Raw genomic sequence first — 25,596 nt, 5'->3', positions numbered from 1 at the left:
ACTGGCTTTTGATGTCTATACCATGTAGAGTTCTGTGTGTTGGCACAGAACATACACAAAATGCATAAATCTTCAAAATATGCATGCATATTTGGATTTTTCTTGATCTTACATATCTGTGTTTACTATCAGTAAAGCAGAAAAGCAAATTGTAAAATTGAACAGCTTAACTATTGTAGGAGAAACAAAGAAGTCAAATACACACAGTGTTTGTAGGTGGAGTTCAGCCTCTTCCTCTCTGTTGTCAAGGTGTTAGAAGCCATTCTGCTGCTTGGGACAGGATCAGATATTTTAAGGCACCTCCATAGCCTGTTGTAGCCATAAACAGGAGATAAAGACCTGTGGTTTTAGCTGAGTGTTGGCCTATATATGTCTGATTCAAAACTAGAAGAAACCTGAAAGTGTCTGCTATTTTGTCAAGCAAAGTCATAACTGCTACTTGAAAATCAGTCCTTCAATTCCTGTTCTTCCTGAGACTGAGACTCACCCTCTATGAAGCAGCGCTAAATTAGAGTAATGCACTTATCAGTGAGTGCTTGAGAAGAAACAGAACTCTTATCATGGTAATTGGAGATTTTTTAAAGCATGTTAAGCATAGACTGATGCACATTTCTTTATCCTTGGAGTCCCTTATAGTCTGCTTATCTGGGATTCAAAAGAAACTGTAGTGTGGGAAGCAAGAGCTTTGCTTTATGCTGTTGGTGTAGAGTAGAAAGAGAAGTAAGAGATATGCTTTCTTTAGTGATGTTCATAAGATAAAAAGCATCTTATCACACATCTATGAGATACATTGGATACACTGCCAAGAAATTCACATATGGTCATGATACTATGGAAAATAGTGCCTGCTTTATTGTCAGGTTTGCAGTATTTTATGCCGTAACAGAAGAAGAAAAATTCCAGACTACTTTTTTGACTATGAATAAAGTGAGATTTTTAGTGCATCTAAAACCCCTAAACTATTTTAATGGTTTTGTTTCTTCACAGTTGTGAATTCTTTAGTCAAAGTAATCAGTGTCAACCTGGAAAATCTCTTGAAATATGTCATTTATCCTGAAAACTGTATTTAAACAGTTGCCAGGTCTTTAATTTCTTTGTGACTTCCACTTCTTTAAAGTTAAGATTCTTAGTAATTATTTTTTTCTAGTTCAGTGATTGCCATTTGTTCAAATGTGTCTTTTTATGTGTGCCTACTGTTCTTTCATGTGATTTCGTGTGGTATCTTAAGAAGGATGAACTAGTGTTCAGATTCAGGGTAAAATAGTATCAGCTTATTGTTTGGGAAGGAAGATCATCTATTTCCAAGACCCCTGCTATGGGCAGGGACACATTCTACTTGACCACGTTGCTCAGAGCCCTTGAGCACTGCAGGGGATGGGGCATCCACAACTTTTGTGGGCAGCCTGTTCTAGTGCCTCACCATCCTCACTATAAAGAACTTCCTAATATTTGTCCTAAAGCTACGCTTGTTCAGTTTAAAAGCATTAAACCTTGTCCTTTCTCTACCTGCCCTTGCAAAAAGTCCCTCACCAGCTTTCTCTTTAGCCCCCTTTAGGGACTGAGAGGTGCGATAAGGTCTCCCCAAAGTCTTCTCTGCTCCAGGCTTAACAACTCCAGCTCTCTCAGCCAATCTTCATAGCAGAGGTTTTCTGAGATGTAGAAGAACAACAAAAGGCCAGGCTAAAGAATTTTCTACATAGCTGGCTTTTTAAATGTATGATTATAGGAAAACAGTGAAATATCTCAGAATGCATGGTGAGCTGCTCAACAGTTTGCCAGGAGCTTTTAGCAGCTGGGGAGGAAGGAACTTCAGTGTTCTGAGAATCTACTTTTACATCTTATCTCAGTTTTCCCACTGAGTGCAGAATATTCTTTATAACTCAAAAGAAACCTCCTTTTGTCTGCTCCACCACCATTTTCCATAATATGGTGTCAGGCAGCTGTCCGAGTAGGTTGCCTACAGATGTGGTTGAAATCTCTGAGTTGAAATCTGGGGTCTGTAGCTCAATCTCAGCTTTCTTCCCCACCCAACACATAGTTACCCAGTGATGCATCCTTGATAGCAGAGATGCAAAGGAGATAGGGTTGTAAACAAGTTTGGAGGAAAGACTGATAATTTCCACCTGTCTTGCATGGCCCGGATGTTGCCTCCACACAAACTCAGTCTATATGCAAATGGCATTGCCTCTTTCTTTCCAGACTTTTGTTTTAAGTAAAATAGGTGCTGCATGGTATTATCTTTTGCAGTTGCTGCTTTTTATCCATATAGCTAGTGATGCTTTAGTTTTATATTTTCATATTTTACAAAATGCGTAAGGCATAACAGAGTTCCGTGATAAACTTTTATTGTATTCTGTTATTCTAAGAATAATATTATGAGGATAATTATTGGCCTAATTATTTTTGTTTCATCCTGGTTCTTAAAGGGCTATTTGAGTGATGGAATTTTCTCCAAAATAATGGGAGTTGGCAGAGCAAATCCTAATTGTTTGTAGCTTCCTTGTGAAGTCAAGGATGCCATAAGCCATAACCTTCAGAAAAATTTCCACCACAACACATTGGTTGGGTATGGGTTCTTTACCAAGAACAATTCAGTTGAAACTACAGATCTGGGCAAATCTCTCTATATTTGCTTAGTTGGACATCATGGCAGGAATGTTCTCGTAGTATGTGGATATGTGGAAATAAAGACAGATTAGTCTGCTTTGTTTCACTGTAATGAAAACTGCTTCTTCTGTTTTTAATAATAAGAGAGTGTACAGTGAGTTATTTGCACTGATGGAATTTTTTGTATGTAATCTTTTCATGTCGTTTACATTAAAAACCCCACAACTGATAGATTTTTTGGACTAATGCATACATCCCTAAATTTAACTGTAAAATATATGCAGGATGTGAGATGACATGTTATAGTCCCAGAGGCACTGAAGTACCTCACTGAGCAATCTATATTTGCTGTTCACTGCTTCATTTAGAATTAATATATGGTAGTATGTATAGATGAATATTTATTTTTAGATATGCAATACATATATTTGTTCTGTTTCTTCTAGCATAGGCGTGGATCCTGAATGAGTTATTTGCTCTCTGAGTAAAGATAGCATCCAACTCTGTTATGACAATTTAAAAAAGAGAAGAAATAAAAACTTGTCTCGTCTATTTTCTTTAAAATTCACCTAAGCATCTTAAATTTGTTCATGTGTCCAGAAGTACTGCCTTAACAGCGGAAACATTTTGGCCTCTTTTTTCATACATCTCTGTGAGTGCATGTTCAGATCACCTCATTCATAGGAGTTTATCCGTAATTTGTTCAGTCACATTTTTACAAATAAATATTTAAAAATTTTGTTGGCATAGACATACAGAAACCTTCTTTTTGCCCTCAGTGACTCTTCAGCTCTTTCCTGATACTTGGATGCTCTTTAGAGAAAGAGACACAGGTTTGAATTTCCTCAGGCAAATGGGAAATCAGCCAGGTGACTCCCACAGGCGAGTTGTCTTTACCAGGAGATTTTTTTCCCCCACAAGAGGGAAAATCTGTTACTTTTTCTGTGCTTTCAGAAGGAAGTGATGGTCTCAGTTGTACTTGGTGCATAGCACATTTTTTGTTTTTGTAGATGATTCTATTTTTTTGTGAACGTATATACTGAGAACCTTCTTCTCTGTGGCCAGTCAGCGACATAGACCTCATTGTAAACTTTGGTCTGTTTCTTCTTTATCAGTTTGGAAGGAGCGTAGAGGGGAAAAAACTCCCAATACTTATGGAATAAATGCTGGTTGGAAGTTTAGGGCTAGGATTTTAATTTTGAAATTTTGTGGGTGGTTAATTAAAGGTTATGGATTTTCCCTGACAATTTATTGTGTAGGAAAAGATGCACATTTTTAATATCCCTATGCATTGAGTCATAGGGAGTCCAGTTCTATGTTTGCTTTCAGAAAAGATGAAAATTGTTTTATAGTTTACACATTTTACTTGCCAAAAATAATTTTAAAGTTAAATTTCTGCAGTGTTGCTTATGTCTTCTGTTCCTTCTCCTTTCCTTTTCTCCAAGGTGGATATATAATTTTAAATTTTTTTTCTTAATTTCAGGTATTTGGAAATATCGATAAAATCTATAAGTAGGAACTAACTACTTCTAAAAATATAATACAATTATTTTATATTAATTTTATGGTTTAAATTAGCTGAAACTCAGTGGTGGTTTTAAATGTGTACTTCTCTGGACTTATATCAAAATCTTTCATTACCAAATGAAATTTTATTACCCAGTAATACCAGAAGTCTTATTTTGTAAAGTTTCTTTTTGTAAAACATAAGAAAAGGAGTTCCAGTAAACTTGGTGAGTCAGTTTGACATGTAAAAATAGAAATTCAATTTTATATGATTAGTATAAAACCCTTTATTTTTCTGAGACCTACAGGCAAGGATTTTGGTACCCTTTTTATTAGAGTCAAAGCTAAAACTGCACAGATTTTTTTCTTCTTTTAGACTCCCTCAGAAGATTTAGGCCAAATTATTTGAAAATTCTTTCATGTTTTTCTGATTCAACTATGTCATATTTTATCTCTTTGTTATGTTGAAAATTTTCCTGAAGTCCCTAAATTTGTGATCATAGTCTCTCTATGCCCTGATAGTCTCTTGTGAAATGGAATGAATTAATTTATGTGCCAGGCTAATTGTTGTCAGTTTGGTGCATCCTCTCACGCTCTCATCCCCTCACTTGGGAAACGTCATGGAAAATGCCTTTGAAATGCTAAATCCTTCTTTCTCAGGTTCATTTAAATTCAGCTGGAGCTTCTGGAAGGCAAGCAACTGTTGAAAATTAAGCAATTAGCCTGCATGCTTAAGAAAACCACATCCACCATTATGGTTTATATATTATTCTGATGTTATTGATTTGAACTGTTTAATTAATGTTTGAGAATTCATTAGCATAAATAAATTATTTTCAAACCATACCAAAATTCTCTGAACTTTTCATTTGAGAACTTCTGATAATGACAGTGAGATTTAAAAGGAAGATCAAGCATGATACATTTTAAGGTGGAAAATGATTGTTCTCTGCTTTCCTTTTTTTTGCCCTTCTGCTTACCAAAACATTGTACAATACATTTGAAAAGTGACTGGGGTTGGGGGAAAATGCTGGTAATTAAAGGAAGGGTAGTTCCTTGCTGCAGCATTTCGCTGTTTCAGAATGGTAAAGTTCAATGTGGAAAAAAGAAAAATTGTGTATAATTGCAGAATAGAGAAATGACTATAATATTGTGTGTTGTTTCCTCTATTGTGAAAGTAGATTTAAATTAAGCTGAGCAAATGTTTTTCATCTTAAGGTGCTCTGTTCTAAGTGAACCATACTCTGCTTGGTGAGAATGCTCTAACACCTCTGTCTTCTACAGTGCTCCTCTCAGGATTTCTTTTAAGAAATTCTTCCATTTTTCTATAAGTTATGTATATTACAATGAAAGAGAGATGATAGAGAGGGGACTGAAAGCAATTTCAAAGTGAGCCTGGTTTTTAAAGATCACTCTTTTTCATTGTGAAACGTGATGGATGATCTGAACTGCTCCTAGATCTGCCATATTCTAGCTTAGTTCTGTTATTTACTGTATATACATTTACAAAAACAAATATCCAGAAATGACTATACTATTTTAGAGCTCACTTCTAATAGGATAATGTACACCAATTATGTTAGGTCATCTAGAATGTTTTTCAGCTATGGAGTATTAGAATCACAGATTTTGGAGTTTTAGGCGAGAACCTAATCACAGGGCTCTACACAGAGATCTCCCATAGGCAGGACTAGTTTTACACATTCTTTGCATACAGCATGTGGTTTTGCATCTGCATTTTAAACATTTGCATCTGCCATTTTAAACATTTCTGATGTGTATTCAAGTCATTTGCCAACTCCTGACTAACTTTTGTTATAATTCGAAAGCTCTTGGGTGTGGAACATCCGAACTCTGGTTGTATGAATATTGCTGCTTCCCTGGGGGAATACCGGTCACAGAGCATGCTAGAACAGAGGATAAAGCACTTTCAGCTGAACAAATCTGACTGTAGAACAACCTTTAGAACAACCACACACTTTCTGTTGTCCTTTGCTGAGCTACTGTGATTGGTGGCAGTCAAGATGTCAAATATAAATAAATGGACATGGCAGCCAAGTCATGTGTTATTATAGTATCTCTTGCCTTTTCTTGAGGTTTGGAGCATGTGTTGGAGGATGCTGGCTTGAATGATAGTGTGTGACCCTCTTTACAAAATATTGAAAAGTTTGAACATCTTTGAGAATGAGTCTTCAGGAAGAAAAAAGTACATAATTTCAAACTTATTTATTTATCCAATTCTCTACACAGATACAATTCTGAACCCAAAAGTGGAAAAAATGTAGCCTTAGGGATTTAGTTAGTGCTGGCAGCTTGAAGGACCAATGCTACTCAGCAGTTTAAAAATCTAAGGTGGCTCTGAACTCAAAGAATATTTTTTTGCAACATATACATAAAATCCACAGACGAGGTAAATAAAGAAAAGATTAATGTAATGCAAAGATATTTTATATGTCTATCCATAAACCTTAGTTTAAATGGGGTTATGACTTGGGTTTAGTTTCCTTTTACACTTAGCTGGTTTTTTTTGTGTATATCATTTAGTGAAATAGCTAAGACCCATTTCATTAATGCACAATTTAACAAAGCAATTTCACATTGTGTAAAGTCAGTTGATTTAGTGATTTATGTGTTTGTTATGCTTGCGGATAAAAAATGCAGTTATATAGTGTATATTAGTGTAACTAATTATTGGTTTACTTGGATGCTGAGACAAACCCTTTTGCTATTGTGATTCATAGTTTATAAACAGTGAACTAGATGTCAGTGGTTTTATCAGAGAGAAAAAATGTTAAGTTTGTAGCACGAATGAAACAGTGTATGATTTGCCAAAGTAAAAGCGTGTGGCTGAAACTGTCTGGTGACATAAAGATAGCAAGTCCATGTCCAAGGTGATTATTTCTGTTTTACACCCATCTTGAGCATTGTGTGCAATTTTTTTCGGCCTCTGCTATTTTTGTCTTGAAGAGGTGAGAGTGTTATTGCTTTCGCTGCACTTCTTTCTCAAATGAGATGTTCTGTATTAGAAGCTCAGCAGAGAGACCCTCATGCCAATCTTGCATTCCTAATAATAATAATGACTTGCACAAGAGCAGTCAGATTTTGCAATTTGTGTTGTTGGTGCCTCATGAGGATAATGATACACATTTGAAATATTACCGTTTAGCAGTTAGGTCTTGATCTTAATGGGAAACACCTAATTTAATGTGGACATAAAATTTCAATGTCTCATAAATACATTGAAAAAGTAAAAGTCAAAGAAGTCAGGGGAAGAGAAGTCTCTGCTCCTAAGTCTTAAAATTATATTAAAATAATAGCAAAAATTATTTATACTGACAGTTTGCAAATTCACTGAGGCGTTTTGAAAATTCAGTTTTGATTTTCTTTTTTCTGGCATGGTTTCCAACTGATTCTTGGTAGTGTTTTCCCTCCTTCCACATTCACTGTGATGATCTAAAGGAGTTGCACTAGAGTTTTCTTTGGAGAAATGTAGTCTTCCTGAAGCACAGGGAAATTTCTCAAAATAGTTTTGTGGTATCATGTGGCTTTATCCCTTAATTATTTAATGATGACAAGTTGCTGTTCTGTTTGATCTATAAACAAGGTAACACTATGTTTTTTCAGATTAATAATTGATAAGCTGTTTTAAAATCACATGTGTAATGAGCAGCATCAGTGATAAATATGCAGTTGTGTCAGTATGTTTCAGGATACCTTTATCTCCATTCTTGATTAGCAGGATAAAATGGGATCATAATGCTTTGCATTGCTGTGATCCCATTGCAGCCTACACCTTCCTTGAGGGGGAGGTGCTGAAATCTCCCTGGTGACCAGCAACAGGATATGAGGAAATGGAATGAAGTTGCATCAGGGGAAGTTCAGATCAGACATCAGGAAAAGGCTCTTCACTGAGAGGGCCGTTGGTCAGTGGAAGAGGTGTCCCAGGGCACAGCTTGGTCCTGGCACCAAGAGCTCAAGGAGCATTTGGATGATGTTCTTGGTTATATGGTTTAGTTTCAGGTAGTCCTGTGAGGAGCAGGGAATTGAACTCAATGATCCTTATGTATTCCTTCCGACTTGAGATAATCAATGATTCATTTTATTCCTTGAAGCAGACAATGCTGTTTTAACAGAAGATATCATCACTGGAATTTTATTAATTGGCTCTTACCTTGCTGGCAAAAGCAAAACCAAATTAAACTAAGTGACAATTGGTTTGAATCAACAATTTTTGGTCTTTTCCCCTCTAAGTAATACTCCATGTCTAAGCACTCTCATTTGACTCTTCAAACCTATTTGAGACAGGGTGATTAGTAACTCTTTGGCAAAGCATGTTGCCACCTAGGAAAAGACAGGAGGCCGTCAATTCCCTGAATTAGGCATCCAAAAATCCCCTGCTTTTTGTCTGCCTAATAATAGGAAAAGCTAAGACATACTAAGTACATCCCTAGGAGCTCTGTAGGCGCCTTTGGTTGCTAATGAAGAAATTTGAGAGCACGGAACCTGATTTCAGGGTCCTGATATAAGTACTCAGAATTTACTTGGGGCTGTTTTATACTGTGCTCTGAGATATTGCAGAAATACTGTGAATTTTCAAAGTAATACTTAATTCAATAATCACTTTCAAGAATAGGTGTGCCAGTCTGTATCTTCAGAAGTCAGTATATTCAAATACAGTACAAAGTTTTTGTCAACAGGATATTATTTGATGGATTAGTATGAATTTTTTTTACAAAACTTTCAATAATTTTTCTTGTTTTCTTCCCCTTCACTGCAGACAATTGATTTAGAGGGGTTCAAGCTGTTCATGAAGACTTTTCTGGAGGCAGAGTTACCAGATGATTTTGTTGAACATCTTTTTACATCATTTAGGAACAAAATCTCTCACTGCAGCCCATTAATAAAAAACAAACCACAGCACCTTTCTGGAGGTAAGTAGTAAAACCAGTAATATAAGAGCTAAAGGTTCCCTCCCTCTGCTGTTTTACTTCTAATAGCTGTAAATATGGAATTCTAAACTATACGTGGAGGGATTTTTGTTCTGGTGTTTGTGAAATTAGAGAAACTAACTCAACCATGATAGGAAATACTGTGAAAAGGAATGGAAATTAAGTGGTTTTGTCTTTTTAATTCACAATAATGATGCAGCTGAGACACCAAGTGGACATTCTTTGTAATGTTAATGCTAATCAGATTGCTATGGTTACGTGATCTTGTTGCCTACTCTCCTGTATAAACACTTAGAAACCTTCAAGCATCATGCAGGAGGCTCCTGTTTCTGTGCCAGTTGCTGCTGTTTCTCTTAATTGTCTAGGTGTGATTTTGTTGTTATTAATCCTACATACTTAGCAGCTACTGATATTTTAAATGTTGGGTAAGTGTTAATATATCCCTAAAAGGGATTTTGAGTTCAGAGAAAATGGCATGCAAAATAGTTTTAAAAACTGTCAACTACAAAATTTTATAAAACCTTGCTAAAGAAATTTATGGTTACTTTCCTAGCTTGAAATACTTGGTTTAGTACTTCAGCAGTTTGGGAAGTCTATCAAAATCCAGTACCTAAAATCAGAAGCTGGACTAATTTATTGAAGTAGTCTCAAATGCTTAGACAAGGTACCAAATGGTTTCATGTGTTTATTCCATTTAACTTTTCATTGACCTTTTCATCATGATTTCATCAATGACCAGCATCAGCAATAGACATGAACCACTCACCAAAATTTGTAGCTACTTTTTGCCTGATAATTCCAATAATACCTGCCATTTAATGGTGCATGTTTATTTATTTTTCTGTGTTTTCACATATATTTTCTGATTACTGTTATTTAAAAAAATCATCTTTTATGACTCTGGTACTGTATATTTATGGTTTTGACACTTCATCTGTAGGAATGACAGCAACTGATTTTAGGTCATTGTCAGATTTATAGCTAAATTCTGCCCTGTATAGTCTGTACTCAACTTTCTTCACTTACACTGTAGTTCTCTCTCTATATTAGATATTAATATAATCAAATATATTTTATATATTTTATTCTTATGTGTGGTAAAATTACAAAAATGGTAATTATTATAACATCATTATTAAGGATGGTGCTGTTATTATTTTTGTTGTTTAAACTGTATGTTAAGTTTCTTACTCTAAAGTTGCCTCCTAAAATTTTTTTCTCCCACGCTAACTTTTCCCAGTTTGTAATGAGTTTTCATCTTTTTCTGTTACTAAGGACTTCAGAAATAATATAATGTAATATGAGCTTCCATATGTGTTTAGCATAATACCAGAAGGACTGTTTGATAAATTGTTATATACAAAATGTGTTCAGAGAGGCAGTTCACCTCCTGCAAGAATTGTTTGGGCTTGAAATTTGGTTTTATATTTTAATTAAAGTTCATTATTTAAACTAAATGTTTAATCCTGATAAATTGTAACATTTAAAGGGAAACTGTGCATTGGTACATTTTGATGTGCAAATGGAGATTATGGAAACACTTTTTTTTGGGTATCTAGTAAATTTTAAATGTTACCAGTATTGAAAAAAAATCCGACTGTACTGGAAAATAACTTTGTCAGAAATATTTGACATTCTTCTGGAAAATGGAAAGGTAAATGAGAGCTAGAGAAAAGGACAAGGAAAGTTGCAGGGTTCATGAATCTGTCAACTATGTGTTTGTTCTTCACTTAGTCTCTTTCTGTCCACTCATGTCTGTTTATAAATTGTATTTGCAGTTAAGGTGTCTGAAGAGAGATGGAAACAGATGCCAGGTAAGCAGCAGGACTGGAAGTCATCTGTAAGTCAGAACATTGCAGCCAACCCTTCCCAGCTCTGATTAAGAAGTAATAATTTAACCTGTACCTTGCAGCTGATGATAGGTTAAAAGATACCTTAAAATTTGCATTTCTTTTCATTTGGATTTCAGGACTATTTATTTTTGAGAAGAGCTATCCGAGGTTTTATAATCCTTTTTATTCTGGGAAAAAGATTTACATAAGACTGAAATATGAACTGTTTGTGTAAGTTGTGTGATTAAAGCTAGCATTTAACTGAATAAAATATTATAATGTCTTAGTTTTACTGACACTTAACTGAATGCAAGCTCATTAAATAGAACATTGCCTTATTAAATATTTTTATTCATTTAAATATTTACTTTTAATGTTTATTTGCCTGAAACCATGAAAATTAACTTGATTCCAAGATATGTTTTTTGCGTGCCAGTTTGCTCTTATTTACCTAATTTTATTGTTTTAACGTGTACTTCATAGCATGTAGACCTATCTTTTAAAATACAGGCTTTTGAAGATGTGTCCAGATTGCAATGAAGTTTTTCAAGCTAAATTTAGGGGGAGAGGGGACAACCCTCAGTCAGTGAGAAATGTAAAACACTTGTAAAGAAAGTTTTGTTACTTCTTTCTCTGTGTTCTTCCCATTTTTCCCCATTTTGGTCCTGTAGATTCCAGTAATATCATCAGGTCTGGTGATACTAATGTTGTCCTGAAACAGAAAGTTTGGCAATTTTGAAACTTTAATTCCAAGTGGTACGCTGGAATGGCTATTACTCACAATGTCTGAGCAATTATTATGACTATTATTTAAATTCTATCTTTATTTTCTCAGTAGTCTGTTACTGAGACTTCTCTGTGTTAAATATGTGCTGCACTGACACATCTGGCTGTGTTTTTGGGATAACAATACACTTGGGTATTATAAGAGTTTTCATTTACACTAAAACATCTTCCATTAGTGTAGTTGTCAATCTATAAATTAGATGAAGCTTCTACAAGCACAAGGAAGTGGATGCAGAGTTGGGTAGGGATTATTTTTAATACTTAGCATCTAGTATGCTAGAATAAAAATTTTCACCAAATTATTTTGTAGTCAAATGAAATCAGATCAACACAAATTATAAAAAGGTTATGCCATTCCCGTATCTGGGTCGGGTTTTTTTGGATAGTTAATTTTAATTCTATCTTTGCTGGATAAACTATGAACATGAATTGTTTTAAACTTTACATTTAAATTAAGAAGTAATCTGAGATTCACATAAAACAGAGATGAATGCATGCAAGAATTATGTTTTCATTTTCTGCTTGTATCATATGTTCAGGCTAACAAAGGCTATGGGTTATTTCCAGGTCTGAGGCTTAACAAGGGTACCTCTACATCCAGACCTCCTACTCCTGCCAACTCACATTTACCAGACATGATCCAGCTAAAAGATATTGTTTGCTATTTGTCACTGCTAGAAAGAGGAAGACCTGAAGACAAGCTAGAATGTATGTAATGTTCTTTTTTAATTTTAAATATTTATTTCCACAAGTCATCAAATAATCTGTTTCTGAATTTAAGAACCAGTTTTGAGCAGATGGATTATAAAAATATGGTTCTAGGTGACCCTTATTGCAGAAATGATCTTCTGTTCTTGCTAATGATGAGATTTTAAACTAAATTTGTTCTATCTAGCACTTGCTAAGATGGGGAGTAAGGATTATACATTCTGTAGTTACAGTAATCCTCTCTATACTGTCATCTCTTGATTAGTATCAGGTCTGAGAAAAAATATACTGAGTATACTCAGAGATATATAGATGGGTGAATAACCTGTACTAAGCATCCCAATTCAAACAAAGAATAGTTGCTAATATAGGCTGTGGGCTCTATAATATTACTAAATAGTGAAAAGCCAGTTATGATCTAAGTCAGCATCACTATTGGGAAGGAATGTGGGACACAGGAAGTTAGAAATTACTTGTTTGGTTGTTTGTTTGGTTTTTTTCATTAATTAGGGGCATGAGTCATGAAGGTGCAACACCACTACCTTTTAAAACAAACAAACAAACAAACATAAAAACCCCTGTGAGCTTGATCTATAAACTGGAGGAAAAAAAAGAAGAAAAACTGTTTCCTTACTGTGGAATTTTAGAAGCCAGATTTTCATGTGGCTAAACAGATGAATCATATAGTCCTTATTGAGATGAAATATACTTCAATATACATAACTGGTGTGTTTATAACAGATTTGTGGGATCAGGCTCTCATATGGAAAGTAAATATTCAGTATGATAGAATGTCCAAACAGTAGGCTGCTTCTGCCAGAATAAGAAATCCATACAAGGTTACATGTTGCTGAATTATCTTGATGTTTTGTTACCTGTAGTTAGCTTACAGTGGCAACTTTGTACTGCACAGCAAATCCCCCAAACGCCCCAAATTTGGTAATACCGTTTTGGTATCATATGATTAAAATGTGAGAATGTACATGTGAATGGTCATTCAGAACACAAGCAGAGAAAAACTGAGATCCAAGGACTGAATTTAACTTCCAGTGTAATAACTGCTGCATGGTAGCAAGCTATGCAAGCCTTATGGGAGCTCTGAGGAGCTCAATGCTCAAACCATGGCATGAAATGGAGATCAGTTGCCTCCCCTGGTGTCAGGAATTGGTACAGGGAAAGGAGGAGAGACAGAGGAGCAGATGGTAATTCTAGTATGGGGATTTTCCATGAACTTCCTGCAATAGGAGCTGCATGGGCGAACGACTATGTTCTATATGATTCAGGAGTGAGAGAGCATAATCTAATATGTGTGTGGTACTTAAATATTTTGTGTATTGAAGGTCAATTGCATTTGCTACATGTTATTCTGGGCATGGTTATTTTATGGGTTTATTTTCTTCTTTGTCATACAGAGTTGAAATACACCACATATTGTAGCTTTTTAGTATATAAACTTCAGCTTGTACTGCACCATTGTGTGCAGACTTTCCTGTTGATTTCAGTTGAATTCTCATTATAAATTAATGGTATTATTTAACTCTGAATTTGAAAGCAGTAGATCCTGTGGCTGTAATGCAAATTCTAAATGCAATTTGTTTGTTGGGTCTACAGCTAGTCTGATCATTAAACGAAAATGTTAATATTTGTCTTTGAAACTCAGGCTTAGTTGTTTTGTGTTTTGGTTTGGTTTTATTTATGAAAAAGAGAAGTATTTGTTATGTATTCTAACTGAGTTGCCTTCTCTCTTTGTTCTCTTTTCAGTTATGTTTCGCTTGTATGATACAGATGGGAATGGATACCTGGACAGTTCGGTAATGTTTTTATGTATTGCATTGTAAGAGTATGTAAACGTGGCAAAACTATGCAAAACTACATTAATTCAAATCAAGTTTATATTTACCTTGAATTATTAGAAGCAGTATAAAATATAGTCAATAAAAATTCATTCATTTGAAAAGTAATGCTTGGGTTTTCTTTTCCAATAAGAAATAGTGCTTCTACAACTGTATAAATTTTCAGTTGCTGACACTGCTGTCATGGAGTCCTGCTCTATAGTCTTCTGATTTTTAATCATATTACTGTAGGGGACACATTAATATGATTCCAATAATTCTAGTATGCTGCTGGGACATGTGTATGAAAGCAGCATTTGTAAAGATTTCATTAAAAAGGGTAAGTGTGAGAGTCACACAGTGGATTTATGTGGAGAGATGTTATAACTTCCATGTTGTTACTAAGAATGGAGGAACAATATTAAGGGCAAAGTTTTGAGGAGTAGACCAACCAAATGCTTGAAGAAAAGTCAGAGAGATGGAAATAATTTTGAAAGATGTAACTATTTTTTTTTCTGATAGCTATCAGAAACAAGTGTTTTATTTGCAGTGTTCTTTTTTAACTTTTCTTTGGGTTTTTTTCCACCTTCTTTTGTGTCTACTGGTATCTACAAGACACCATAGAGTGGATTGGTAAGGAAGAGGATTGCCATAAACTGCAGGGAAATAGGGAAGCTAAATTGTATACGGGTATAAAGCAAATACAGCACCATAATTCTAGGCAATACCAAATTTGAGTTAGGTAACTAGATACAATTGAGAATTCAGAATGGTTCTAGATAAGCATTTGAGCATGTTTAGAAAGCAAAAGTGTATATATGAGTATAGAAAAGCCCTAGTGATACATGATCAAGGGAAATTGCAATACTGTAGTGGTAAGAAAATAAATCTGTAGTAGTTTACAGAATCCACTTTATGCCTTATTTCTATTAGAAAGTTGTGATTTATATTTGTTAGAGTGATGGAATTTAAAGACATTACATGATTGTTTCACAGGGTGGAAATCAGATCATGAAAACATGGATGCTTGAAAGATAACAAAGAAGGAAGTATCTATGACTACTTTCAATTACTTTGATTGTGGGGCTGTATTTCACCTCCCTGAATGCTTTGTAGTCCATACAGGATGTTTTACTAGTAAGCAGATTCACTTGAGAAGAGATTCCAAAGTGAAGTACATTTCCTCAGGGACGCTGATGAAATAGTGCCACTGGATGCAATATGGTTGAATTATTAGTTGCTTGCAGTAGAATTTTTCTTTATAACCTTACACTAAATATAATACTTTTTCATTCATCTCCAGGAGCTGGAAAATATCATTGCTCAAATGATGCATGTTGCAGAATACCTTGAATGGGATATTACTGAATTAAGTCCAGTAAGTATCCATTTATCACAAATTTTTTATGTTGCTAGAGACAGCTGTCAAAGTTTTGTGATATTTCATACTCACATGGGATATAGGTGAGTATGGTAGAAATGAGAATAGTCTGTGTTCCATTATGGCACTGTGAATTAGCACTTTTACCAGTATTTTGCTGGTTAAATATGATCCATGAAACGTTCAATAAATGTAATAATTAACTTTTATAACACAACCAGTTTGTCTCTGAAAATTTCTTAAGAGTGAGTGCACAAAGGACACAACTTGGTTTGGGACCTTTAGGTGTTAATAAAATGTAAATAGGAACATGACACTTCATTTTCTGAACTGTCCACACTCATTTTACTACAGCTACCATGCAAGTAATATTTTTCTTTTTTTTGTATGAGAGAATTGGAGATCTGCACATGTCCTAACAAGCTGCTATATTAGAATATAATAATAATAATAAATTATAACTTAGGAAATTTTTCATTAAACTTTAGATTCTTCATGAAATGATGGAAGAAATTGACTATGATCATGATGGTACTGTTTCTCTAGAAGAGTGGATCCAAGGAGGAATGACAACAATCCCACTCCTGGTCCTTCTTGGGTTAGAAAATGTAAGTATTAAGTAATAGTGTCCCGTTTCTGCTTGCATATTGACTGTGGCCTTCAGGTTAGTTTCTCTGTGGCCTGAATAAAGAATGACTTTGTTCCTCTTTACTATGGTTGAATGAAATGCAAAGAATGAAAGTGTCTTCAGTGTCAGAGAGACACTGGCAAGTTTGAAGCACCACCTAATAAGCTGGCTCTGGAGCTGGAAGTTGTAAAAAGTGGAATAATTTTCCCTGCTAACAACATGCTGTTAATTCCTAGCTGTGGTATTATCTGTTAAGAGTGTTTTACTGCCCATGTGTGTGTTACAGCTGGCTTGGAGCAGTGTCTAGGCTTCTCAGCATGGTACTGGGTTGTGTGGCCTAACTGTACTGAGTCACAGAGCAATCTAGGCTGGAAAGAACTTCTGGGGATCTTCTGTTCCAGTCCCTAATTAAAGGCAGCGCCACAGATTGAATTATCCAGGGCCCTGTCAAGCCTGAATAATTCCAGTGAGGTGGATTCTACCAGTTCTGTTGGCAAACTTTCCCCTTGTTAATTGTTCTCAAGGGAAAGATCTTTTGTTCTTATGTGCAGATGGAATTTCTTCTGCAGCAATTATTGCTGCCTCTTGTCCTGTCATGATACATCCCTGTGAAGATCTTCCATCTCTGTAACTACGTTAATAAAGTATAGGAAGAAGCAATATCAAAGGGAACACTTACAGCAAAGGGTAGAGTATTGTGAAAGATGAGCTTATGTTCTCTACATTTACAACATCACATTAAAGATAATACAGATGTAATATGATCAATTTTGTACCAGTTCGACACAGCTGTTCTAAGATTGGCATGCTGTCAGTGCCACCTGCTGTCCTGTATTTGAGCTAATTTTGAACTCATGTATCAAAACACAGGTTTCAAATGCTTTTCTGCTATTGGAAATAAAGCCTTTTCCTCTCATCTTTTCTTAAGTAATTTTCACATATTGAAAATAATAAATAATATTTATTTTCTGCATTTAGTGCTATGGCTTGAACTAAATCTAGACTGCTGTAGTTGCTCTGTGCTATTTTATTTGCACAAAGAATGCTCAGATTGATACTTTGTGCAGGGAAATAGGTAACAAACCAATTTGTTGAACAGAAGAACTATGTCTTGCAAGATCTTATTTATTAAATTACAAGTAAAATGTCTGAATTGAAGATAACTTTCATTGTGTCCGGATCACTGTAGTACTACTTCCCTAATTCTATATGTGAGACTGAGTAAGAAAAATGTCAAATTACTTCCCTGTCATCAAACAACAGATCTTTGTGAGGATGAGTTCCATTATTTCCACAGAATTACTCTTAGCAATGGGCAGCAAATGCTCTCAAGCGAGCAGTATAGCAGATAACTGATAGTGATTTTCAGCACAGATTTTCTTTTATGACAGGTAGTCTAGGTGTTCTGGGAGTACTTTTCTATGTCTACATTTCGTTCTTTCTAAATTTGAAACTCCTTAAATTATGGCATAAATTAATGCAGATCATTCTGTAGAGTTTATTTTCATATTAAAGCAAAAGCTCTTGGAAAGAAGCTGTGTTATCAAACATTTTATCATTTTGAGTATTTTTACTAGTTATTAGATATTTATCTTGCTGCACATAGCTTTCCTATGAAAATACTAAATATACATAAATAGTGATCAAAATTCTACAGCCTGTTATCAGCACAGGTCTGTGTTTCTGCCATCAGGAGTATTCCTAGTATTTGATGCATTTAATAGACATAAATGCACAGTTGTGGAAAAAATATTATAATAGCATCCAAAATATCTGTATTATACATAAGTATTGTTTATGTGATGTCCATTACCTACACATGAGCTGATTTGCTAGTAATTTGCTAGTGATTCACTAGGATATTTTTGATTATGAGCTCTTTAAAATGGCTCCTATTTTTCTTTTTATGTTTAAAACTGCTTAATTTTTTAAACCATCACATAATATTTAGAGAAAAACAAAATTTTTATATTTTTCATTAAACAACCAAAAATGTACTCCTTCCATTTGTACACAGTTTGAATAAAAGTGTATTTTAGGACACATCCCTGTGAAGATCATTGAAAAGTGAAATCAATAAAGATAAAACTCTAATGCCTGTCTGTTATTTAGAGTAAACTGATAGCATGATTTTGATGGTTTTGCTGCATCTAATGTATTATCCAAACTCTTCATTCCAGTGCATCAATACCGTTAGTGGGATGCTGTTATTTCTTTTGCATGCCGTTGTTAGATTTTGCAAACCTAGCTTCCCAGGTCTCTGCTTTTTTGGGTGTCTATCTCTCTCCTTTTAGTTATGGTAATGAAAAGTAAGATAAGAATCTTTTGGACTCACTAATGAAATAAAAAAGTGCTGTGATATCTTAAGGTTTTCCTCAAGCTGATTAGTATGCGAAAATAAGGGGCATAACCTACTGGATTATGCTGCTTAGACATGTCCAAGTAATCTTCATATGATGAAAATCAGAGGGAAAAAAACAACAACAACAAGACCACCTCCCACCCCCCCCCAAACCTTAAAGCAAAACCACAAAAAACCCCAAACAAAACCCACAAAGAACCCACCAACCAAACTATTCTGTCTCTTCTTTTAAGTGTTGGTTCTATGCTGAAGTTGGCAATGACAAAATTTTAAATCCAAGAGATCAAGTTCAGAGCATTTCTAGTATGATGATGACAAAGTATTGTCACTATAGTTTATTTAAATAAATTATGATACCAGTGAAATGTTTAATTTGTTTTGGGCTGGGGTCCATTAACACTGTAATATACTTAACTGTTTATAGAGCTTGTAGGAAGGATAGAAGATTCTCAGCTGGTCTAATTTGTTATGCTAATATCAGTGAAGCTATGATAATTTATTTCAGATGCAGATTTGTCATAGTACTTTTAGAATTCAGCTACATTGTTTGTACTTAATCCTTAGTTTCCTGTAATAGCTATACAGAAAGGTCAGATATCATGTAAAAGTTCCATATTACATTTAAAGACTCTCAGTTTTTATTACATAGTGTATTAGATGATTTAGTCAGAATAATTGCAAAAAAAAAGGACCATTTAAGTGAAGTATGGAACTATATTATTTAAAAAGAAAAGAATAAGCAAGTCAGTGTTTATGAACATTGGGGTTGAGATAGCCTAACCTCTCACAGGTTTCTGGCCTTTGCCCTCTGACCTCATCAGTAATCCCCTTCTGAAAGAGATAAGAGTGTTAGGCTGTTACTACAAGTATTTGCCAGCCACCTGTTACCAAGTCAAAGAAGTAACAAGGAAATCTGCCTGATTGCCCTTCTGCGCGCTCTCTCTCTCTCTCTCTGCATCCCCTCCCACCCCTGCCCCCCATACCTTTTTCCTAGACTTTCATGAAATTTCTACTGCCCTTCAAATTTATTTGGATTTACTAAACTAATTTAAAAGTTGCTGGCACAGTTTGGAGTCATGAAGATAATAGGAGAAAGAGCATAAAAAGGTCTAATTTCCCTAGGAAATCAACCTTAATATCCAGTTTGTTTTATCTTGCTGGGTTTTATGTTCTGTTTCCTCCTAAGATTTGATTTTGGAGTTGTTTTGAAGGTAGACTTTAGAAATACAGAGTTTTATCTCTGAGAATGTTCCAGGATAGAAACCATGTATTTGATTTGCTGGTGCTTTTGAAAGCAGTTGATGTTCTAAACAAACAATTTGGGTACAAGATAAGGAATTTAAATAAGAATTAATTGGTTCTTTTTCTATAGGGGTTCTGAGATAGATACACATACTATTAGGCAATTTGTTTTAGAAGAAAAGATCTTGGAAATGTATACATGTATACATTATATTGTATATATATATTACATGTATTGTAATCCATTTGTAATTGGGTGACTACCCTTTTTTCTAATTAGCAGTGTCTAAATGTGTTCTATATGGCATCTACTGAAACCTTTGTTAAGACAAAGTAATTCTTACTGCCATGTTTCGTTGTTCCAGTTTCATGGATCTTTTTTTTGTAGAAATTCTCTCATGTAAAGTGAGAATTTCATGAAGAAGAAGAAAATGTTAACTATAGAGGAAATTGTTATTTGTGTGGTCTAAGTTTTAGTAATAAACATATGAGTTAGTTTTTTTGCTGAGTGTCACACTTCAGTCTGGAGTTTTCACAGTCCTCATCCAACTTTCCATATTTATTTTTGCATCTTAAGCTAATAGTTAGTCTCCCACCCAAACACAAATTGGACAGACACATCCCTGGCAGTACTCCTGATTCCTTTGGGAAGTGGTCTATTGCACATTAGTGACCACTAGGCTTTTTATTCTACTTCTGCACAGTAGAAACCTTTGAAGTTTCTGACCTTTTTATTTGCTTCTGCCTTAATTTAAGTAGATTAACATTGTAAGAGAAGGTGGAGAGTGACCTCATTGACTCTCCTAGCATCACTTAAAATTTCTTTTGTAATCTGTGAAAAAAGGCCTCTTAATGATGGGTTTTGTGAGCCATAAGCATTGTACTCTGCTCTTTGGTAGGTGGTGTGCAATATTATTCCACCTTGATTTGATAGAAGCACTTGATTTCTCTTTTAAAATAATTGCATGCCAGATATTTGGTCTCACGTTTCCTGTCACAAATTATTACTATCACCTCTGTCAGTGAGATTGCACAAAAAGGAAGTATAAACTGGAAGCTGATAAATGCTAGTGTTTAAAGAAATCCTGTATTTTAGGGAAGTATTTTATTCCTCTCTACTGGCCACTAGATGTCACAGTTGCACTGTACCTGGTACTGTACAGTTGCTGAAAAGCTGCCCTAGGGTGAGAGAGAAGTTGAAAACCAGTAAATAGTTCAGTCATCAATAATTTGAAATCAGGCCAATATGCCTTTCTTTTAAATCACTAATTGTAATTTTCAACCCAGTTCACCTTTTAAGTCAAGGTAAATTTTGATGGAACAAAATTTTGTGTTGAACTGTGACTATATTTAAAGAAATCATAAGGAAATACTCTTAAAATGTTATTTTGGATCCTCAAGCAGCAAATATTATGCAAATGCACTCAAGTAATTTCAAAAGCAACATTTGAAACTCTTTTGATTAAATGTGGCATGGAATGTTTCAGTGGGAGTCCATGCTTGGGAATACTGCTTCTCATGTTGTATATTACATTACTGTTGCCATACTTTTTGAGCTGTGAGTGTGTTAAAAAGGAACCGAGCTAGAGACTCGCAAGCATTTACAAGTCTGGAGTGGGATCTGTCCTACCATGAGTGAGCCCTTCAGGCTGAAGCTTGAAATGACTGCTTAACACCTGGGCAGTTTCATAGACTTCTGTTTCTTTTGTTCAGAGAGGAAGAAGGGCCGTCAGGCCTTTTGTTGTCCTGAGTGACATTTCTGCAAGTCCTCTCTGAAGTGTGGCAGGTGAGTTTTCTAGAAGGCCGAAGTTCCGGTGCACCATATGCTATTTCCATACAAACAGGAGGCAAACTCGAGCCCTCTGAACTGTAGCTCATTGCCTTTGTGCCGGCTCGCTCCCGGCTGGAAGCAGGTTCCCGTAAGGGATGAGAGGAGCTGTTTGGGCGGTCTGGTTTGTCGGCACGGCCCGCAGAGGGCGCGGTGTCCCCGCTGTGGGAGGCTGCGGTGGCCGGAGCCGCTCCCGGAGCGCTGCTCGTCCCTCCCCTGACCGCGCCGCCGACTCCTGCGCTGGGCTGGGCTGGCTCCCGCTTCCTTGCGGGAAGTTCGCAAACGCCTTTCCTTACTGCAGTCCCGCTTTTCCTTTTGTCTCTAGGTTGAAAAAAGCCCAGGAAAAGTCAGGAGTAACTAACCTCTTCTGTGAATAAGGTGTTAAATAAATGGTATTTCATGCAGGTATACAGATTTACCATTATTTACAGTTTAGTTTCTGCATCATCGAAGTCTCTGCAGATGACAGATGGTTACAGATTTTGGACAGGGGAACTTAATACTGTGGCTATTTATGAAGCTTTTAAAAACTATTTAATTTTCTCTCTTGTGGTCCTTTTTTTTTTGTTTCTGGACGACTGCATGGATGAAGGCTGTAGAAGATTTTTGTTTTGTTTTGCTTTCTCAAACACACACATACACACAAAATCTCTCCGAAATTAGAAGTGAGGAGCCCTCCCAAATAGTATGTCCCGTGAGTCAGGTTACTCCCTCTCCACTTGACCAAGAACAGACTTAAAACCCTTTCTTCCCAAAGGAAATTGAACTAAACAAAACATGATATGAATTCTTTGCTGAGAGCAAACCAAAGGAGTATATATAGAGTGTAACTGTATTTGTTTTAAAAGGAGATGCTGCATAGTTTAATGGAAACTCTTCTCACCTTCCCACTGACTGAACAATACCTAAAAATCAGTAATAAAATTCTCTTGTATAAGTCAAGTAAATATTTTAAAATAAGTGGAAACAAAAGTAATCAGTAGAAGAATAACGACTACTCCGTAACATCCTTCTCACTTGGACGCTCTTTATTGACTCTTCTGATAGAAAAAACTGAACATTCTGGTATTTTAGACACTCCGTAGTTATTGGAAGAGGGCATGTTTGCTGGGATCAAAATTTATCAGTGATTTCATTACCTTTTTTAAGTCTCAAAATCTTGAAGATCTCTTTGTCTACCTTTATACACAAATATCTGAAAAGCTGACATAAGTTAATATTAAAGCAGATTGGGGATGTGTAGCTAAAGTCTCTGATAGCATAAAATTTCCCACTAATTCTAAGGTTGTCTCTTTTATCGTTGACTTGCTTTTTAAGGTCAGGTAGTTTTGGCAATCAAATCCATGGTAGCAGGGTCAGGACCACAAGTTAAGAGAACCGTTGTTAACAAAACAAATGTTACTATTGTCATTATGTTTTAAAGTCTGTGTATGACATATGGAGGCTTGATTTTCAGTGATGTGTATAATGAAGTGAGGAAGAGATTTTTACTGTACCTGCCCTGCTTTGAGATCTTCTTAATGTCTATTTGTTTTTAAACTCTTTCTCGGGATATGGAAGCAAAATGAGTTAATGTCGGTAAATGCACTGATGTGTCAGAATTGTGGATTTTATTCATACTTAAAGACTGGCATTGAGGTGGCTTTGTTTCATATTATGTATTTTTTTTTCTCTTGGCAGTGTTTTAAAAAGTTATATGCATGCATAATCATATGCAGCACTTTATTGCTTATTTTTGGCAGTGCACAAGAGCAAAAATTTAATTTGCTCTTTTCCAAAAGTGCATTGTGTTTATGTAATGGATTTGCATCAGTTGCAGTCTGTAACACAGCTAAGTGTTTTAATTGGCAGAACACCCACATCAAGACTTGTTTGTTTTTCTGATAAGGAAAATGCCAGCTAAGTTAGACCATATGTTCTGTTCAAATAAGAAGCGACATATTCACATGTAATGGTCATTCTTTAAAAATAAAATGAAAAAGTAACACAAAATTAATATGGAAGAGGGGCAATTTTATGCATAATTATGCATTTCTGTTAATTTTCATAAACAGCAACTATTTTGCTGAGGAAGGCTGGTCAGCTCACATTTTTAAGTGCTTATGGTTTATGACTGTATCTGTTGATGACCTGAGTGATGTTAAAATTGAAGTATACTACGTTTGCTGGTTTTTCTCAGAAGGGTTTCCATGGTCTTTGTTGTCTAGTGAATAATTGCTTCTTTCAGAAGTCTTGAAATTCACATACTATATTGTAGTTTAACAATTCTTTAAAAACGTGTGGAATATGGTAGTAAGATGGGAAGAAAAATAGAAGTTAGAGAGCTGTGTTTAATGAAATACATCCTCTTCAGCTGCCAGTCATGAAGGAGCTTGACAGGCTTCTAGTGCTTCACAGCTGCAGAATCTATTTCTGCTTCTTCAGGGGAAATTGGAAAACTTCCACACTCTTTGCCAGTGAGAATCCCACATTAGGCATCTGCTGTGCTTTTTCTGCAGAAAGGGGACCCTGACATTGCCCAGCTGTCAGAGATGGCATTTGAACTCCTGCTGATAAGATTGGGGGAGCTATTATTTATACTCTGATCCTGATACCTCACTGGAGAAAAAAAAAATAATATTTTAACTGGCTTCAGTTCTTTTTGTTTCTAGGTAACTTGTAGGAAATATTCAAAGTTGTGTCCCAGCTTAGACTCAGCTTTGAGCCAAACATTCTTAATTTCTCAGAGTGCTGCTTTTGCGTAAGGATGTTTGTTTTTGCCCACAAGGATGACGACGTCTTCATCATATTTGACTTCTATTAACTTCTAACTCCTAGAACAGAGCAATACTGATTTTTAAGGACGTAACTCATACAGTATATGCTAATATAGAACAAAACTAAGTTTTTATTAAAACTTATGCTCACCAACTTACATTGACTATTCTCATCAGTGAAAACCATCATATTATTGAAATTTTAGCCTGGAATATTGTGTGTGCATGATGCCAGGTAATAGTATTTTGATGTGAGAAATCAGAAACTGGATAAGAACCAGCTGTTGACGTGTTTTCTGAGAAACAGAGCTGGGTGTGACTTCCTTTAGCTATGTGGCAATTTCTTTTTGGCAATGACATGACCAAGACTACAGAGTTTCAGCGATACAGCAGGAAGCAGCCCATTTGCAGGTGATGGACCTTAACTGCCTGTGTTCCATTGGATGTTATATTGGGTAAAAGATTTTTTTTTTTTTTTTTAATCAAGTGATATTGCATTAGCTTCATCTAGTTTTTTGGAATAGTTATTGTGGTGTGGTTAGTTTTCCTGTTTCACATATGTTGATGTATGTACTTAATTCTGGCAGTCATTAAAAATATCTGTGTGGTTTTAGAAAACTCTTTCTATTCTTTGTTTTAGGGAGTTTTATCTTCTGACCTGCAGCACCTTTATTGTTAGGATTAGTCTAGGAAAAAAAGTATTTTCAATATTAGTCGGAATTTAATATCTCGCTAGATACATTGTATTGCTGTGGCAACAGCAGCCTGGTGGCTTTTTCTGAGTTGTTTTTGAAACATATGGATGTCCATGAGTTTCTGAAGAATTTTTCTATTATACCATTGCCTGTGTATATAGAATGATTATGCTGTGATCTGGTGCAGAGTCTTAAATGAAGTAACAGCTTGTCTTTTATGTTCTTGAGTCAATCTCCAATTTTTATTGGCACTTATATATTCCATTGTTTATTTTATTAAGTGAAATCTGTTTCTCTTATGTCCTGTGCAGAATGTGAAAGATGATGGGCAGCATGTATGGAGATTGAAACACTTCAGCAAGCCTGCCTACTGTAATCTTTGTTTGAACATGCTAATCGGAGTAGGCAAGCAAGGTCTCTGCTGTTCTTGTGAGTATAAGTATTTCAGTGTCCATTTGCTTACGTGTCTATTGCTAGAAATGTT

The 25,596-nt window shown here is 35.4% G+C and overlaps 1 protein-coding gene across 9 annotated transcripts in view; it reads left to right on the top strand.

Moving 5' to 3' along the window:
- The window catches only part of LOC138106446 (diacylglycerol kinase beta), a 425,706-nt gene that overhangs the window by 164,872 nt on the left and 235,238 nt on the right, over positions 1–25,596 (top strand). For all 9 annotated transcript variants that reach the window (XM_069007051.1, XM_069007050.1, XM_069007054.1 and 6 more), the window contains 7 exons: positions 8,891–9,044; positions 10,841–10,876; positions 12,248–12,388; positions 14,150–14,199; positions 15,524–15,598; positions 16,090–16,209; positions 25,424–25,541. In XM_069007051.1, coding sequence (XP_068863152.1) covers positions 8,891–9,044; positions 10,841–10,876; positions 12,248–12,388; positions 14,150–14,199; positions 15,524–15,598; positions 16,090–16,209; positions 25,424–25,541 — 694 coding nt within the window. The remainder of the gene's footprint in view (positions 1–8,890; positions 9,045–10,840; positions 10,877–12,247; positions 12,389–14,149; positions 14,200–15,523; positions 15,599–16,089; positions 16,210–25,423; positions 25,542–25,596) is intronic.

Source organism: Aphelocoma coerulescens, chromosome 2 (assembly GCF_041296385.1).
Source record: "Aphelocoma coerulescens isolate FSJ_1873_10779 chromosome 2, UR_Acoe_1.0, whole genome shotgun sequence".
Classification (NCBI taxonomy): domain Eukaryota; kingdom Metazoa; phylum Chordata; class Aves; order Passeriformes; family Corvidae; genus Aphelocoma; species Aphelocoma coerulescens.
This window is presented reverse-complemented; position numbering and strand designations above follow the sequence as displayed.